Source organism: Zonotrichia albicollis, chromosome 1 (assembly GCF_047830755.1).
Source record: "Zonotrichia albicollis isolate bZonAlb1 chromosome 1, bZonAlb1.hap1, whole genome shotgun sequence".
NCBI classification, from domain to species: Eukaryota; Metazoa; Chordata; class Aves; order Passeriformes; family Passerellidae; genus Zonotrichia; species Zonotrichia albicollis.
In genome coordinates, this window is record NC_133819.1 from 35945960 (window position 1) to 35962037 (window position 16078).

Sequence of the window (16078 nt, forward strand, 5' to 3'; positions counted from 1 at the left end):
AAACCTATTTCTAGTAAAAAAGGTTTGAATATGCATGTGAAACCATCTATAAATACTGTAATTTTTTTAGCATTTTTTGAACTAAAAATAAAGAAAACAAATATGACTGTTGAATTATGCTTCAGTGTTCAGTTGGAATACTGGATAAAAAAATTAAATGGTGGAATTGACTTTTGTTAAGAACTGTGCTGGTTAGTGCAACATACTCAAATCTACCATCTGTAAGGGACAGGAACTGATGTTAATTGCTAATGTGAGAAACACAAAAATTAATGGGATTAAGGAACTCCATTGCAAGCTTTAGGACAGGATACAGTCTCACTGGCTGTTGTCTTGCAGTCTACCAGTATCCATGTCAAATAGCATGAAAACTATGTTCCCCATGTGTTACCACACCTTTTTAAAACCTGCTTCAAATAATTTGTGTTGTGTGATTTTTCTCACATGACTGAAAAGAAATGCATTTATGTCTTGGAGTATAACAAGTTTAATCAACTCCTCTTTCAACTATACTAAGAATAATATGTGATTTCTTGTAATTCAGAAAACTTGCTAGGCTAAGGGAAATTATGTGAATTTTGACTGCCATTCAATAAAAGCACTTAATTCCCCTTTTATACATGTATATTCCTTTTTCTGTGGTATTGTGTTGCAATATTTCTAACAAGACAAGCTGACACCAGCACACAGTTAATTGTTTATCAGCAGAAGTGTGTATGTGTTAACTCTCCCATTAAACCCTCAAAGGTGAAGACATAACACATTGCAACTCCTACTTAGCACATGTAGATCCAGTGTTTACCCTCATGGACATGATAAAATGAAGACAATTATAGAAGGAACTCAGGCTGTCAAAAAATCCTACTGATTTTATTTACCCACTCACCTATGATGGGAAAGAGTGAAAGCGTTTAATATTCTGCTATGATGAGAATTCACAAAGCATATAGTGCTGAAATTACAAATTAAAAGTTTTATGTCTTTCTCTTTGTGCAAATTTAATGAAAGCTTTTTATCACTATTAACATTTTTGTGGGCTATTTTATTGGCATGGTCCTGTAAAAATAGAGTCAGATGCTTTAAATGACAAAAAGAGATGACATATGAAATGTCTTACATCTCACAAGTCAAATGTCTTACATCTCACTTCTGTATATACCCAGTACTTACAAACATGAGGAGGGAAATAATGAAATCCAATCCTCTGCGGAATCCTGGCTTTCGTCTGGTTTTTGTAACTGTAACTTCTCCTTAGAGAGCAGAGTACAATGCCAGGAGATGGGAAACAGTGTGTGTATATTCTTTTGAATGATGCACCAGAAACACTTCAAGAACAGGTTTGTTGTCCTGGTCGCTCTGATAAAATGCATGTGCCTCTGCTGAAATAGGCACTACACAAGTCTTTTCCAGGGTGCCTGCCTTTCCTAGTAGAAGAAAACACAAATTTTGCTCCACTGAAACTTTATCCAAAAATACCTCAAATACTATTGCTGCAAAATATGTTTTCCAAATGGTGATATTAAAGACAAACAAAGATTTGATTTTCAGCCTTTTCAGTAATGGCAAACTAACAGCATGATATTAGAATAAGATAAGCTGTAATTTCCTGTTACGATAACTCCAGGATTCCCAAAAGAATTACTCAGATTTAGTGCCTAGGTCAAGACTTTTTAAAAATACTTCATTTCTAGTTTGCAAGCTGAGGCCTTAAGGGAGGCCTCTGATATCCAGAAAGTCCTTCCTGTCTGTTCTTTAACTTTCCCTCTAAGACATCTCTTTTAATGGTCAGGAAGGGAATACTCTCTTTCAGTTTTTAAAAACCTTGACCTTTTTTAAAACATATATACAAAGAGTCTCATTTTCATGGCAATGTGATTTAAAGCTATGCTGCAACCGACTAACCACTGCAGCGTTGATAGTCTTAAAAACAGACAGTTTAAAGAAGAACTGTTGAATTATGTTGATTTCGAAAAGCACTCCTCCTGGATTCAAGAGTCTGTAGGGGAATAGTAGATTTACTGTTAAGCTCTTGTTAATTCTGAACCATCACATTGAGTAGGCTGGTAGCCAAACTAAAAGGCATTATAGGTAGGATAGAAGCAAACATTCCTTAAGCTGTATTTAATAGGCTAAAGTGGTTGAGCTGCTTGATTAAAAAAAAATCCACATACTTAGAGTTATAGAATCACAGCCTATCCTATGTTGGAAAGGGCCAACAAAGATCATCAAAGCCCAACTCCCAGCTGACTCCTATAGTCACTGTTAGTATAATGAACTTTCTAAAATTGCAAAAAAAATATTTTCATGTACACAATGTTAATAAATGCTCTGCAGTAGACAAATCTGTCAATTTATGTTTTTCTACCTCTTTTAGCCACCTTTAGTACACATTGTACTGTTGGCACATTTTATGTGCATATTACACACCTGCACTTTACAGATGTTTTATACAATAATGCATTATTTATGGATAAACTTTGCTTTGGATTAATTATGAATCAGATTCTGACTGTAATGGGACTGCTTAAACATGTATACTTAATTATACAAGTACAACAAACAAGTATGTGCTAGACTGTGACCTGAACAATCAAGTCAAGCAATTTAAATTATCACCGGAATTGCAGAGATACTTACAATAATGAAAAAACATATTTTAAGCAGAGGTGTCAGAAAAGCAACATTCAAACAAGATAATTGCTAATTAAAATTTTTCCTGTTTGGAATAAAAAGTATTTAGTGTATTAGCAATAATCTAGTATTTGGTTTCTTTAAACACTAGTGATTTAGTCACTGGTTAGGGGTTTAAACATATCCTGTTTCTTGGCATGTTTCTGATGCCACACTATTTGAGTTAGAAAAGTTCAATGGGTAATGTTAGCTTAGCTGTGGAACTCTGATATTTAATAGGATTTTATGAAAATACTAATATGTGCACATGGCAGCAAGTTCTCAGAGTTAAATATTGTCATAGAAGGGTCTTTTGATTCCATTATAATCCTTATTTCATTTAACAATTAAACAAATAGAGCCTGCTGAGGCCACTATTGAATAATGATAATGAAAAAGTTTCTTCACCCCTTGATCTTCAAAAAGTTCTGGCAAAAAAAGTATATAGTTCACATTAATTTGGAAACCTGAGCTCACAGGGATAAACAAGGTCTCTATGAGTAGCTCAGTATTGGTGACCATTTCTGGGATTTGGTTTATCAGAAATGCCTCCTTTTGCATATGGAAGTATTTTTCAACTTTAAGCATTCAAAATGCATCTGAATAAAACACTGGACTAATTTCGAGAAGTCCTGTAAAACAGAATAGCACAATAAGAGAAATCAGTGAATGGTCGTCAGAAGAAATCTCAGATTTGGAGAATTTTCTACCTCCATCTTGCTAGAACAACCTTTCTAGTTTAGTGTCTGATACAATGCTTTTATCAGTAATTAAATTTCAATATTTAGAATAATGAGTAATACTATTCTATTGATTATATATCAATATAATCAATATTGTATTGATACTATTGTATTGATTTGTGTTGCATGTATCCTTAAGACTAGATTCAGAAGTTTTACTCCTTCCTTTGTATTGAATCATCACCTTCACAGTCAAAAGTCTGGCAATGTCTGCAGGTCTTGATATCCTTCATTACAGAACTGCCAAGGCTAAAGTTAAATGATTTCTTTTTCAGTGTTGTTATCTTGTTTCTATACAGGTTGGACAGATAAGCAGAGTTGAAAAGGGTTTTTTAAATCCTTTTTTCTCTGAGATAGGACTGATCAAATTCTGCTAAAGGCCTTAAAACTGGTATTCTGCTATGTGCATCTTAAGCAGCAAGATGACAGAAAGCACACATCTTCCTCACCAGTTTACTGGCAAGGCTCTGTGACAAATGGTTCTAATAACATTTTGTACCTGTTTTGTATAAATTTCATCCTTCAGAAGAAACAGTGGCGCTCCTAATGACAAAGTGTCTCCTGTAGGGATGGTTTGTGATGTCCACATCTGTAGATACAATACTGGATAATATTTAATATTCAAGGCTGACTTTTCCTAGTTAAATGGTGAGGCAAGATGTTCAGGCAGGAGATGTTCGCATAAGGGCAAATGGTAAAATCACTGTATTACCAGCTAATGAAAACCACAAACTTTGGCTATTTCAGATCTTAAGTTTAATATTAATGTCCCTAGTGTTTACAGTCTAAATCCTGCAAATGTGCATGTTTTCATTTAACCTTAAGCTTTGTTAATAGTTTGATTAAATTGGGACCATATATGAGTCACGTAGCAGTGTCAGGTTCTGAACTTTCTTGACCCACTAGAAAATTTACTGAATAAGTAATATTCTCCAAAGAGCTTCATACTTTCCTCCAATTTGCATCACACCTTATGGCTCCTTTTCTGCTGCAGTGACAAGCAGCATTGTCCAGATTGCAGACAGAATATCGAAGAAAACGCTCTCACCACCACCGGCCTGTAAGTTGGTGGCTGCTTAATGACCGTGGGGACACAGATGTCAATCTCTTCAGGAAGAGGAGATTGAAATGAGGGCTCTCATGCTCCAAGTGATCTAAACAGTAAAAACAGACAGAAGATATCATCCCTGTGGCTCTATGTTTTGGAGGAGTGAGATGTCCCTCAGTGTTCTGAAGAAAAAGGTGGAGGTGCCTTCTTTTGGAGACTGCTCAGAGCATTGGGCCGCCACAAAGGTACAATGGCACTGCTCTGCAGTCCGTGGTAAAGCCCTGGAGCTGGGGAACAGGACTGAAAATACACCCTTCAATCCAGTGTTTTCAGCACCAGTATGCTGAAGGGGGATATTTGCGCTGCCTTATTCAAGCTATTTAGGATAGGTATCTGATCTCTGTGCCAGCGGTTCCAGGCACAGCCAGTGATCTCCCGAGGGCAACTGAGGGAACCTAAATTAAAAGTGTAGTGCTTTCATTCGACTATAATCTGAGTCAAGCTCCTGCATTAAGCACTTCAGCCAAATGCTGAAGGTCAGATGGTGTGGGCCGTCTTAGGTGTCTGTTTGCTCAGTGTGACTCTTTGCACTCTTATTTCTGCGATTTCCAATTTTGCTCATGTTCTCAATGTATTGTCTCCTGAACTGACTCAATTTTTGAATTTCAAGCAAAGGGCCAAGTGCCTCAACTATGGCATTTCATTTCCCTTTATTCAACTTAATCGTGAAATATCAAGCTCTTGCAACATGCAGCTGTGTTAAGATGTAAAAATAAATATGCAGCTCTCTGAATTACTGCTCTTCCACCAAGTGCGTCCTGTTTGTCTCATAGCAAACCTAAACCAGCGTGTATGGGGTATGTGAGGGCTTGCCGGCCGAGCATGCTGTATTGTGGACACGCTTGAAGGCAACCATCAAGTTGCAGTTTCCGTTAAGCTTTTAATATTCCAGCACTCCATCACATTCGTTCCTTTAATAATTAACGGCTCTAATTGGACTAATTGGGCTGTCAGCGCCCAGTCGGGCCGTTCCAGCCATTCCACCGCGGCCCCCCGCCCTTCCTGCGCGCTCGGGCGGCCGCAGCCCCTCGGGTGGGCAGGGCGGGTGAAGGGCCCGGGGCGCCCACGGGAGGGGCGGGAGGAGCCGCCGTCCGGGCGGAGGGGAGCAGAGGATGCGGCCGAGAGCGGGGGGCCGGGCACGGGCTCTTTTGTGTGGGCCCGGAGCCCGGCCGAGAGGCGCGGGGCGGGAGGTGCGGAGGAATGCTCCGGTGAGCGCGGGGCGCGGGAAGGGGCGGGCGGCTCTGCCCTCGGGCGGAGCGCCCCCGAGCTGCCGGAGGGGGTGCTGGCGGCGGGGCCACCAATCCGCGCGGGGCCGGCCCTGTGACTGGCGGCGGCGGCGCCAGGGGGGCGAGCCCGATCGCTCGCTCAGCCTTCCCCCGAGAGTTTCCTCGCGGGGGCGGTCGGGGCTGCCTCTCCCTTCGGCGCTGCCGGCGTTTCCCCCCACGGGGCTGCAGCCGAGCGTTGGGCCGGGGAAGGCGGCGGCGGCAGCGGAGAGCGAGGGAAACAGCCACATGAATCAGTTTCTCTCTGTATCCGGCTCCGGGCAGAGGCGGCGACCATAGCGGGGAGGAGGGGAGAGGGGAAAAGCGGCTCCTGCAGCAGCGGCAGCCGGGGCTCCGCTCGCCGCCGAGGTGGGTAGCGGGGCCGCAGCGTGAGGGCGGGGGGCGGCTGCGGGCGAGGCTGCCGCGGGGCCGGAGGTGCCGCCGCTGCCCCGGCCGGGCTGTCTCCGCTCTAGAGCGGCTGGATGTCGGCAGGCAGCGGGAAGGGAGAAAAGTTGCCGAGGGCGCCCGGGGCTGCCCCGCGGGGCGGCGGCGGCGAGCCTGCTCGTGTTCCGCCGCTTCTGGCCGCCGGTCGTGGCCGGAGAGGGGTTGCGGCGGATGGTCCCCGCCGTGCTTGGGACGGGCTTTCCCCCGGGCCGGGGCCGGAGGCTTTGGGGCGTGTTTTTCTGCAAGTTCTCTTTTCGCTCCCGCTTCGTTGCTTCAGCGATTGTGGGTGTCGCCCTATCAGGGTGAGAAAATACCGCCATCAACGCCTCTCGTTTTTCCCGGCTGAGCAGCCCCAAAAGCTCCGTTCCTTCGGTCCCCTCCAGCCTCCCGCGCCCCGTGGCGGGCCGGTCCCCGTCCCCGCAGCGGGGCTGCGCTCATTGCCCCGCTCGATGTCCCCGGCGGGTCGCGGGTGTGCGGGCGGGCACCCCGGGCAGCCCCTCTCCTCCCACGCGTGTCCGTGTGTGCGCGCAGGGCAGCGCGCCGCGGTGCGACGCTCCCCGCCTCGTGTGAGGAGCGGTTGTCACGTTTCGTCTCCTTTTCCCTCCCCAGGTGCTGCGGGACTGGTGCTCGCCGAGCCGCCACCGACACGTTTTCGTCGGTCCCCCCTCCCCTCTTGGAGCTACGCGGCCTCGGCTGCCAAATGCGCGGGGGGGAGAGACTTAGACTCAAAATCCCCCGATCGTAAATAGAGAGAAAGCGGAAGGAGAGGCACCGCGGGAGGAGGGGAGGGGGGCAGCGGCGGTGCTTCTGCCGTAGCCAGGGAGGCTGATGGCGGAGTTTGGCAGCGGTGGCGGCACCGGCGGCGGGGGGCTGCCCTCCTCCCCGGGGCCGGTCCAAGGCAAGGTGGCGTTCAAGGCAGGAGATGGGGAAGGAGGAGGAGGCGGCGGCGGGAGATCCCGCTTTGACAGTGCCGGCAGCCGGGTCTCCAACGGGGACTGTGCCCAGCCGGGAGCCGGTGAGGAGCCGGGATCAGCTCCTCCTGCAAGCCCGGAGAGCAGCAGCAAAGAAAGAGGATTTTCCGCCAGTCAACAACGAGAAGGCAAACCCGGCATCCCCCGGAGGAGCAGCATAATTAAGGTAAGAGCTCCTGCTCCTCCCCATCGGGGTCTTTTTCTCTGTGACAGAGGCAGGGAGATGCGGGCGATACACTGGGCTCACTGAGCTTTGGCTCTGGATGTAAGGACAGGCAGCTTTTTTCTTTCTCTTTTTTTCCTCCCCCCTGTGGTGAGGGGACTTGATTTTTCCTTTGTCAGAAGTGGACAACAGTGAGAGGATGGCTTTGTATACATCCACGCTTGGGGGTAGCAGGGCGTCGTGTTTTGAGGTTTATTAAAGTAGAAGGGTCTAACTCCTGTTAGGGAAGGTGAGGGAAACTAGCTGGCTTGTGACAAGACAACATGGGCACCAGCCTGGCAGGGGAAGACGTGAATTGCACAGTATGCTTGTTATTTGGGATGCACCTGTGCAGAGCAATTTAGTGTCTCCATTGGCTTGTGTGTGTGACAGGCACACAGCAGGCGGTGAGAGATTCAGGCTCTCATTGGGCTGGGGGTGGGAGAAGGTACATAATAGGGAACATTCTTCTTGTTAAGAATGACAGCTCGTTTAGCAGTAGGCTGAGTTATACTTCACCTATAGAAACATCTTTATATGTACTCTGCATATTCTGAACGCTGATGTTTCAGCTTGAAAAGCAGGGGGAGCATCGGTGGTAGAATGTAGCTTGGGCAAAAAGGAATGGGATTTTTAAAATAATACAAAGACGATTATTTTGGTTTCTTAAATCCACGGTTCCTGAGATATATGTTGGGTTAGCTTTCCCAACTCCAATGAAAATGTTGAGAGAACACAGAGTAATTGCTCCAATGGTATAACAGCTGTGAAATGAGGCACAACTTCAAGTACTTAAGATCTGAGTTTAATCAAGATCAGCTAGATCTAAATTAAGCTAGATATGTTGTCTTCTTAGATATTTATATGCTTCCAAAATCAGCTGTGGTAGGCTGACCTTGGCTGGATTCCAGACACCCACCAAAGCCACTCTATCACTCCCCTCCTCAGCTGGACAGGGAGGAGGAGGTAGAATGAAAGGCTCATGGGTTGAGGTAAGGACAGGGAGAGATCTCTCAGAAATTACTGTCAAGGAAAAAACATGACAGTAATTTGTTAATTACAGTTAATATGGGGAAACTAATTTATTACTAGTCAAATCAGTATAGGATAATAAGAAATAAAACCAAATTAAGGTGCCTAAAAGCACCTTCCCTTCATTCTACCCCTCTCCTGTGGTGCAGGGGGTTGTGGAATGAGGGTTGTGGTCAGCTCATCACATATTTCTGCAGTTCCTTCCTCCTCAAGGGAGGACTCCTCACACTTTTACCCTACTCCAGCATTGTCTCCTCCCATGGGAGGGACCATGAACTTCTGTAGCCTGAGTCTTACCCACAGAGTGTAGTTCTTCATGAGCTGCTCCAGTGTGGGTCCCACATGGGGTCACAAATCCTTCCAGGAGCCCTCTCCAGGTTGGGTTTCCCACAGGGCTGCAGCCCTCTTCAGGCATCCAGCTCCAGTGCCATGGGCTGCTAGGGGACAGCCTGTCTCACCCTGCTCTTCTCTGGGGGCTGCAGGGAAATCTCAGCTCTGGCACCTGGAGCACCTCCTCCCCCGCCTTCACTGACCTTGGTGTGTGCAGTGTTGTTTCACTTGTCTGTTGTCCCCCCTTTCTCTGGCTGCAGTCACTTCTGAGCAGTGTTTTTCCCCTCCCCTGTTAACCCTGTTATCCCAGGGGCGCTGCCACAGCCGCTGGTGGGGCTGGCTTGGCCATCTGGGAGCTGGCTGGTGTTGCTTGTGTCGGTCATAGGTGAAGCCACTGGCAGCCTCTCACAGAAGCCACCCTTGTAGCCCCCCTGCTACCTAAATCTTGTCATGCAAACCCAAGAGATATGCCAGCCCTTGTCACTAGAATCCACATCCATCATGGGATCTTCACAAATGTCAGTCGCATCAACAGAAAAGAATTCCCCACGCCAAAGTCAAAACCAACACCATCACAACACCAAACAGAACACAGACAATTCACCACCGTTAGAACATAAATTTCATTCAATCAGTCCGTGTTTTACCCATTATCTCTGTTGTTCTGTTGCTTGGAGAGAAAAATGTGCAGAATATCAAGAAAACCAATGCACAATAGTGTATTGAAAGTTGTGTTACTGTCTCCTGGGCCTTGCTGTACAAACCAAGGGGAGAGCAAGGGCAGTGAGCAGTGAACACATTTGACAGGCTGTACCCACCCTTCCTGTTTGAGCAGTGATGCTGGGCGTGTGTGTGTGTGTGCTAAAGAAATCATAACAATGGATAGGGGGCAGCTGAGCTCAATATTGGAATAATTTCATATTTGCTGGATTTATTAGTGATTTTTCTACAGGTCTTTTACTTCTTAACAGTTTCTTTTTTCTTCTGTGGTAGCCCAAGAAAGACAGTAGTGTTGTTTGCAGTGTGTACCATGCTGTTCTACTACTTTGTAGTGTATGATTTAATTATGCTGCAACCTTCTGCCTCTCTGGGGACCAAGCAAGGTCACAGTACCTAGGGATTTGTGATATATTAAGATCAAGAAGCATGAGATAAGGAAATAGGTTTTGAATTACATTTCAGGGATACCCAAGTCAAGGTTCTTAGTTTCTACAGCAATGATAGCACTTTGGAATACAAAATTATTCAACTTTCTGCTATTATTGCTGCTGAATACCATTTTGCAGATGTGAGCAGTAATCTGTGTAGCAGCCAAGAACTGATTACTAAAACTTTCTGTTATTATTTGAATAATTATTTCAGGTGGAGAAATGTGGCAACACTACATTTAAAGTTATGTGGTCCATATTTATTTTAGATATGACTGTTTTAATACTTCTGGGAAAAATCACTTGTCTAAATATATTCTGATTATGATTTTGCCTGCTTAATTCAGCAGTTCAGGTTGTTTGAGTCCAGGTGTATTGGTGCCTGGTTTTCACTATGAAACCTTATGGAATATCTGGCATGGGTAGTAAACCTGAGGATGCTTCTTGCCTGCTCTTGTAGAGCAGAAGTCTGTAAAGAATGGGAAAAGTAAGATGTAATATGCTTTTGGAAAGTGTTCCTGGAGTTTTAATAGCTTATATCTGCTCTTAAAGAAGATACAAAGTAACCTTAAGGAACGGGTCTGTTCCTTGCAGATGTAGTTTTCATACATTCATGCAAAACATGAAAAAATTGATTGCCTTTGTTGAACCAAATCTGAGGTCCAGGGACTACATTCATGCAAAACATGACTTTGTAGTTGATCTGTAAAATGCACCTTTATGGAATATCTAATACTTAAATTTTGTGTCTGTCAATTGCTGTGTAGGTGCTGGGGTCACAAACTGAGAATTGACATTTGAATAATAGTTCTAGTTCAGATTAAATTCTTTAGAACCACATGTTTGTGCAAGAAAATCAGGAGCGCAGATCCGTGTTTTATTTTGGTTTCAGTCTGTGCTTCCATTGGCTGTCTATTTTCATAACTCTGAGAAGAGCAGTTGCTGCCTTTTTCCCTTTCCTTTCTTACTTGCAGTATCTGTTCCCTTTTTCCAGTAGCTCCATATTTTTTCCGTCTTATTTCTTTTGTGCACCTGCTAATTTTGACTTTTTCTTTCTGGTTTGGTATAAGATGATTTACCCTTTGAGGCTGAGGTGTCACCTAGGGTGATGACAGGTGCTGCAGCTGCTATTACTGGAAAAAGTAACGCAGTCTTTATACATAGTAGTTTACTTGGCCTTTCATTCTCATGTATCAGCTCTGTTTAGGCTGAAAGGATTAAATTGAATTTGTAGCAATTTTTATGATATCACCTATTTTATTGATTGCCTTTGTTGAACCAAATTTGAGAGCCAGGGACTATATGCATGTGTTTATAGAGACTTTTTCACTCTCTTATTCTCTGCATTTATGAGATTCTGATTTTTCAAGAGGCTATAGTGATGATACATTGTGTGTCCATGGGATTAAGGCTCTTGGATACCTGACTTGTGAACTAATTTATATACCACTTGTTTGTATGTAGCGGGTTTTGGAGTGACTGTTTTGTTTTTCCATAATATTTTCCTTGGTGCAGCTAGCTGTGGTTTCCTATTATGTAATTTCCTACAACATTTCCTATAATGTTCTGTGAAATTAATTTACATCCCTTAGTTCAAAGTGGGTTTAAGCATCCTGTGAACTTTTCTTAGCTTCTCTGACAGTTGGCAGTGAGCTTGCTTTATTTTAGTGTGAGGTTCCTCCACGCCTCTCTTAAAGAGGCTTTGAGGTGGTAGGCGTTTGAGAATCTTTCAGGCAGCAAGTGACTTGTGGTGGATGGATATGTTTCCTCAGAGCTGCCTGCTTCCAGGGGTGTCCAATAAATGCTTACAGAACCTCATGGTTTCCCAAAGCCATAGACCTAGACAGGAAGAGATCCATGGGGATAAATATGTCTTTATTAGGAGACAGGTTGCAGTAATAAAATGAGAAGAGATGCACTTAGGAGAGACTGCAGTTATTTAGGAAGGCAGCAGTGAAAAAAATGTGGAGAAAGGTGGCTTTAGCATTCTGTGAGCAGGAGTGTTTTTATCAACATGTGTGTAGAAGCAAAGTTCAGGGTGGTTTTTTGCATATACCAATACTGATCTCAGTATTGGTGTATGCAATAAATTTCTTGGCTGATAACTTAAACAAATTTGCATATTTCCTTTTTGCTTATGTGTCTAAACTCAAGCTTTCATTCTGAAAAGTCATGTACTTGCTGAGCATTGTAAACTTCTATCTTTCAAAGCCTGTAAGAAGAGAGGAACCAAATTTAGCAGGTAGATACTCTGGGGTATAATTTTCAGCAGAGCTTTGCTTTGAAACTAAACATATCCATGTCTTTCTATGACAGGGGATTTAGACAGCATGTACATCAAGATCTTCTTTCTTGTTAGAGTGCCAAAATATGTTGCTAACTTGTTCAGTCTTCTGTGATCTCTAGTTCATACTGTAAACCCATTTGTATCAGGTGTAAAAAATATGAAATATGGAAAATGTTGTACAGTGTTTTCTACAACTATGATTGTTTTAAAGGCTTTAATATAAACTCTTTTGCATTCATGGTAAGCTCCAGTGTAGCATTTTCAGTGGACCAGGTTCTTTGCAGTCCTAAATTATCTTAGCCACAATGTTTGCAAGGCTTCATGGAGGCCCAGGAATAGGTCATACATATTTGGCTTCCATCTGAAAGAATATCAAGGAATTAGGTTGCTGGACATTTTAAAGTATATGAAATTATCTGATTTTCAATAATTTTTCATATTGCAAAGAAACCAGTGTAATGATGCAAGTAAATTTGATTAGGCCCAAAGATGCTAAGGTTCCTTAATTTCAAAGAAAACTGCCATGGAGAGGAAAGAAGGAAACAACATATTTGGTTTACTCATGCCCTTCCCCTTGGAAACAAAATGTGACAGTATCATCTGAATTCCTTCTGGTTACAGAAGATCTTTAAAAGAAGGACATGGATGTCCCAGCAGTAAAAGATATTTTGCCTAGAGCACATGTACTAATTGACACCAAAACTGACAGCACAAAAAAAAAAAGGCATATATTTAGGAAAGAAGGCTGTGATAGTTGAGCTCCCCCTTCATCTTACCCTGGACAGCCATTCAACTACGCAGCCAAAGTGTCAGCTTCTCTGAGAGGCGATTTCTGGATTTGTTTTTGTTTGCTTCTCAGCTTTTTCTTTTTGTTTTAATGCAGATCTGTCCTGTCTCTCTGGTTTGTCAGTATGAGACCTGGATAGCTGCTTGCAGCTCCATGAGTCCTGCAGCTGTCCTTTAGAAGGTGCTGTCTCTGTGATTTGTTGGACTCACAGCTAGATTACAGAACATTACCAGCACCTATCCATATTTGTATTCTTTCTCTGTCCTCTACTACTGATTTTGTACTGGCTTCCTATTTTTTAAAAAAATTGAATATTTTTGAAAGAATATTTAACACCATAAAGAGCATATCCTCTGTGATGCAAAAGATGTATACCTTAAGTATTTGCATAGAGTATCATATATACATTAGACCTATGTATCAGGCAGTTTACTACTTGTTAACTGTGACACTTTGTGTCACAGCCACTGAGTATGTTGTGCAATGTATTTTACTTACATTAGTAGTTTCTGTAGACCACAGTAATCAAAATTTTAATGTAACACATAAAAAGAAGTCGTTTGTAGAAATGTATACATGAGGATACTGCCTTTATGTGGTTTAATTAGTTTATATACTATAGTGTATGAAGAGAAGTACTTTTTCCAAAAGCTGACTTGAAGCAGGCTCTTAATTTGGATGAATTTAGCTTCTCTGACTTTTCTTCTGGAAGAGCTTATCTGTCTGTTTCTCTTGACTGAGTAAAGAGCTTGGCTAGTATGAATAATAACAACTCCTCTCTGCCCACAGAACCTTAGACTATCCACAAAACATGTTCAGCCTGTTCAGTGGTGAAAAATTAATTAATGGAATTAAAAATCATTATGAATACCTGATGAGATTTTTACTTATGCCTATTATCAGGCTTGATCAGTGACATGACTAGTTTAGCCTATTTTCAAACTAGGAATTAGAGCAGTGCTGTCCTGCCCGTGGCTCACAAATGATACACTCTGCTCCCATGATTTGACTACATTCATGGAAGATTAAAAGAATTTAAACAGAGACTGACAGGACAAATTAATAGTGTAGTTTCCCAGCCTTTGCTGGTCCATGGATGATATTACCATCAATCCTTGTATTATTTGCACTTACGCTATTAGGAAAAAACCCTTATATAAAATTCACCAATTATCAGTCTCTAAGGGCCAAATTAATTTGGAAGACATATTATAATATTAGTACATGGATTCTAAATTATTTATGTTTTCACTCAAGCATGGGATTATGTTCAAAATTTATATGTGTAAATATAAACAGATTAGCAGGTCCGTTTTGAGGGAGGAAAGGTATATACTAATTTATGTGTAATATACATGGAGAAGAGGAAATTATAAAAATGTGATAAAAATCAGCAATACATGTAATATAAAAACATGTATATGTATTGAAGAAGGTTTAAAAATCAGGCTGGAAGAGACCTCAAGAGGTCAGTCTACTCTGCTCCACTGCTCTGCTGCAGGATCAACTGTTAATAAATTTCAGTATGATGCCTTTGTCTTTTAATCACCTTTTCATTATGATCCTTCTATGCAGGCTGCTGCCTGATTGTTCCTCTTTGTAATGGGCAAAAGCAATCATCTGCAGAAAGCTTGTACTTGTCCTACTAACTGCATTCTAATTATTTCAGATTATACCTTCAATTTGCCAGGTTCTTTCTAGTTTTAACTTACCTTCTAACATACATGCAGCTTTTCCACCTTCAGGTAAACATCCTATTTTAATGATGCTCTCATTTTATCATACGTGGTATGTGATTTTTTTTTTTTTTTGCTGTTGTTGTTAAGTGATTATAAACTTTGGTACAAGATCAAATTATATATTCCATGGTTAACATAAAAATAGGTTATGTGTATTCTTTACCACCTTTATATAGAGCAATATGATGTTGCAGAATCTAGTTCAAAAATACAATTTATGAGAAAATATTTTTCCCTTCTAAATATATTAAAATAATTGTTGGTAAATACAAATTGATGATATTATTATTACTGGATTGCAGCACTGGCACAAGAAGGGCTCTTTGGAAGGGGCTGGTTTGTTTGTCTTTAAGGAGAGTAAGTAGCAAGTGGCCTCTTTCCCTGTTTAGCAGCTGTGTTTATGAAGAGTATTGTTACTGTTTTACAGTGGATCTTCACATGTGGTGTGCCTTTGAAACAGCGGGCAGTGCCATGCTGCACTTGCTTTTCCCTGTTGTAGAGGACTGTGCATGAAGCTGTCCTTTGAAAGGATTGTTTCCTGTCCTCTTGACTGTAATACATCTCTTAATATCTGCTTGAATTGCTTCTTTTCTAGAGCTGTGTGTACAGACTCACCTGTCCCTTGTTTCTGAAGAGGAACATCCCTGATTCACTCACCTGTTCTTCCCTCCTAGACCACAAAACAGGAATGGTCAAAACTCTGAAGGGTGCACACACATTATAGTGAGTGACTGGAAATTGGCAGTACTGAGGCTCACAGTGTTACCTGGTGCAGCCTTGGGAAAGTGTGATTAATTTCTGCCTCTCTTGGGATTCCTTTTAATGTAATTTGGCCTTTTGGAGTAAGTAATAAAATATCCCTGAGTACTTCAGATTGTATACCATGCTCAGGGATCTTTTCAGATACCAAATATTCACATTCTGGAAATGAGTGCAGGCAGACAGGAAGTATCTTTAAACAAACCAACTCCTTTTCAGAATAGCAGCTGACAGTTTTATCAAATGAACAATAAAAAATAGCAAGATATTAAGCGGGATTTCAAAATTAACTCTCAAAATCTTTAACGAAAGAAACTTATATAGGTGTTTCATTTTGGTTTAAGAAATGGGTACTTTACAAGTATATAGCAGATAATTGATATTATGCCTATTAGTGTAATGACTGTCCTAATGCCTTTGCTAGAATTGATTAAAATGGTTTGATATTTCCTTTAAATTATGAGATAATCAGTATTGCAGAATACTGCTGCTTTTTTTTTGGTAAAAAACACATCCACAGAATTTTCAAGATACTTTTATGGCTGAGTTTCTGTGATTATAACTTTTCCCCCTAATTTTTATATGTTTTTTTCTTC

General features: G+C 42.1%; 1 protein-coding gene across 1 annotated transcript in view; it reads left to right on the plus strand.

Moving 5' to 3' along the window:
• Window positions 1-6013: 6013 nt before the first annotated feature.
• Window positions 6014-16078, plus strand: part of PLCL2 (phospholipase C like 2) — a 99678-nt gene continuing 89613 nt past the window's right edge. The window contains exons 1-2 of the mRNA XM_005480922.4: window positions 6014-6152; window positions 6837-7364. Of these exons, the coding sequence (XP_005480979.1) occupies window positions 7056-7364 (309 nt within the window). The 5' untranslated portion in view covers window positions 6014-6152; window positions 6837-7055. The remainder of the gene's footprint in view (window positions 6153-6836; window positions 7365-16078) is intronic.